The sequence below is a fragment of the Fibroporia radiculosa genome (assembly GCF_000313525.1).
Source record: "Fibroporia radiculosa TFFH 294 genomic supercontigs, scaffold2802, whole genome shotgun sequence".
Taxonomy (NCBI): domain Eukaryota; kingdom Fungi; phylum Basidiomycota; class Agaricomycetes; order Polyporales; family Fibroporiaceae; genus Fibroporia; species Fibroporia radiculosa.
This window is the reverse complement of record NW_012133366.1, coordinates 13,248-15,939: the sequence shown is the minus strand read 5'-3', so window position 1 is coordinate 15,939 and position 2,692 is coordinate 13,248. Positions and strand designations below refer to the sequence as shown.

Sequence of the window (2,692 nt, the reverse complement as noted above, 5' to 3'; positions counted from 1 at the left end):
CCCACCCCCGCCGGCTTCGCCGCGCTCGTGCCCCAGGGCCGCGCCGTCGGCCTCGAATATGAAGCCTCCGTGCTCGAGCAGGCGCGCGCCACCGCCGCCGCCCGCGGCCTGCAGAACATCTCGTTCGTCACAGGCGACCTGCTCGCACTCGACTTCCCCGATGGCACGTTCGACATCGTCCATGCGCACCAGGTGGTGCAGCACGTCTCCGATCCCGTCGGTGCGCTCCGCGAGATGCGGCGCGTCGCGAAGCCCGGGGGGCTCGTCGCCGTGCGCGAAGGCGACATGGTCAACACCGCGTTTTATCCCGAGAACGAGGAGCTGGACAAGTTCGTCCAGCTCCATGTCCGCATCGCGCGCGACCTGGGCGGCGAGCCGGTCGCGGGCCGCAGGCTGGTCTCGTGGGCGATAAAGGCGGGGTTTAAGCGCGAGGACATCAAAGCAAGCGCGAGCGCGTGGTGCTACAGCAGCGCCGAGGAGCGCGAGTGGTGGGGCAATATGTGGAGGGACCGCATTCTCATGTCGCCGTTTGGCAAGAAGGCTCTCGAGGGTGGATATGCGACGCAGGACGACCTCGACAAGCTGGTGCAGGCGTGGGTTGAGTGGTCCAAGCAGGAAGATGGCTGGTATGCTCTCATGCACGGCGAAATCATCGCTCGTGTCTAATCGTGGTCACCTGTGCAATCTGAGTCAAGGCATCACATCTCAGTGGTACCGCGATCGAAGATGTGTGTGCGCGAGGTGATGCCATTTGTCCTCTCGTTGCTATAGATGCCTGACGAGAGTGTCCACAGCCTATCCTCGACTGAATGGAGAACATCTGCTTTGGCCTGTCACTGTGAGTGTGGGATCACGCGTCTGCGTTGATGCGGATATTTTTATGCTGCGAAGAATGTGTCGCGACGTCGCCTCCTGCACCAGGAAGATGCGATGGTGATGGAGACACATCAATAGCGTGTAAAGTTGCAGTTCAACACTGCAGTTTACTGGGATTCAACATCCCTGTAAGCTGGGTTCAACCCCCTCGTGATCGCGCGCTCTCCCCGACGTCGTTTACGGTGCATGTTGTTGTAGCTTCTGTTGTGTACGTTGACGAACGACTGTTGTACGTACGTTAGCTGTCCACTGGCAGTTTTGCTGCAAACAATAATCATTGTCTTGATGACAGATAGTGGGTATCCAGTGCCCAAGTCAGACAATTTCCTCCTGACCGAGATGCGAAGCGCCTCAGGGGCGACGCGAGATGATAGAACAATCGAGCCCGTCGCCATGATGGCCCATGCTCAAATTCGTAAGAAGTCTTCTATATGCACTCGTTGCCCCATGAGGAATGAAGGCGGTCGCCTTCACTCGTCGCCAGGCAACCTGTTTGCACGTATAAAATGTCCTGGGTGGACACCGGGACCCCTCAATCCACCTCTTTTCCCCCGCACCCAGTCGGTCAGCTTTCCAGCATACCCGAGCCGGGTAAGTCGTCTTGTCGTGCACAACGACGAGCACATAGTTAACGAGGATGCCGATACTAATGTCGTCCCGCAGTCTCGACTCTTCGGTCATTGTTTCTAGTCGACAGCTCTTGTAGTAGCACGGTCCAGCGCCCTCGTTCCATCCCTTTGATCTTTATTTTCGAACACTCCACGTTCATCTCAACTTGGCTCAAGATGCGTTTCTCCACTTTCGTCGCTGCCATTCTGCCAGTCGGTCTTGCTCTGGGTGAAGTCATCCCCATCAAAGTCGGTGTGAACAGCACGCTTTCGTACGACCCACCATCGTGCGTATATTGCCATATTACCACGCTTGAAGTATCTCATCATAGTCATGTGCAGCGTGAACGCAACTGTTGGCGATACTCTGATGTTCACATTGTATGTATCCGTCATAACGTTGAGATATGCCGGCATCTGAAGCGGACATACCCCACAGTGTCGCTGGGAACCACACCATCACCCAGTCGACGTTCGCCTCGCCATGCTCCAACTTCACGTTCGCGAATGGATCGACGGGAGTCGACTCTGGCTTCGAGCCTGTTGCCAAGAATGCGACGTCCTACCCCTCCTACAGCTTCACCATCCAAAACACGAGCACTCCACTCTGGTTCTACTGTCGTCAGACGGGGTATGTGCTCACCTGTTGACATGTCCTGGTCCGGCTGACGTCGATGTTCCTTCTCAGACACTGCGAGAAGGGCATGGTCTTCGCCGTGAATGCACCTGAGACGGGCAACACGTACGCCGCCTTCAAGGCCAAGGCAGAGTCGCTCGCGGCGACGTCGACAAGCATGTCCATGTCTGGCATGTCGATGACCTCGTCTTCGACTGCCGCGACGACGTCAACAACGAAGACCAGCGGTGCGGGTGCGTTGCGCGTCGGCGGCGCAGGGGCAGTTCTCGGCGGTGTTGGTCTTGTTGCGGGCATGTTCCTGTGATTGAGTCCGAGCAGATGATAGGATGAAAGGGCAACGAAACGGACTGGGTTGATATTCTGGACATGATGCATGTGGTGCTCGCTACGTCTCTTTTCTGGTTCTTGCTGTCGCGCTTGGATTCGTGATGGCCGATGCGGTAGTAGTATAGCTGATCTCTACTGTCTGGACCGCTAATCAATCTATGGGGAGATAAGAGTAAAGTTGGTGTGGTGTGCACAGTGTCGTCTGAGTGTCTGGTCGGTCTTGAGCTTGAGCTCGCCAGGGTAG

General features: G+C 56.8%; 1 protein-coding gene across 1 annotated transcript; it reads left to right on the top strand.

Moving 5' to 3' along the window:
* Nucleotides 1-1,661: 1,661 nt before the first annotated feature.
* Nucleotides 1,662-2,425, top strand: FIBRA_04316 (uncharacterized protein; the record flags this gene model as incomplete). Its single annotated transcript, XM_012326129.1, has 4 exons — nucleotides 1,662-1,771; nucleotides 1,827-1,865; nucleotides 1,924-2,115; nucleotides 2,173-2,425. The coding sequence occupies 4 exons, from the start codon at nucleotides 1,662-1,664 to the stop codon at nucleotides 2,423-2,425; spliced, it is 594 nt and encodes a 197-aa protein (XP_012181519.1).
* Nucleotides 2,426-2,692: the final 267 nt, after the last annotated feature.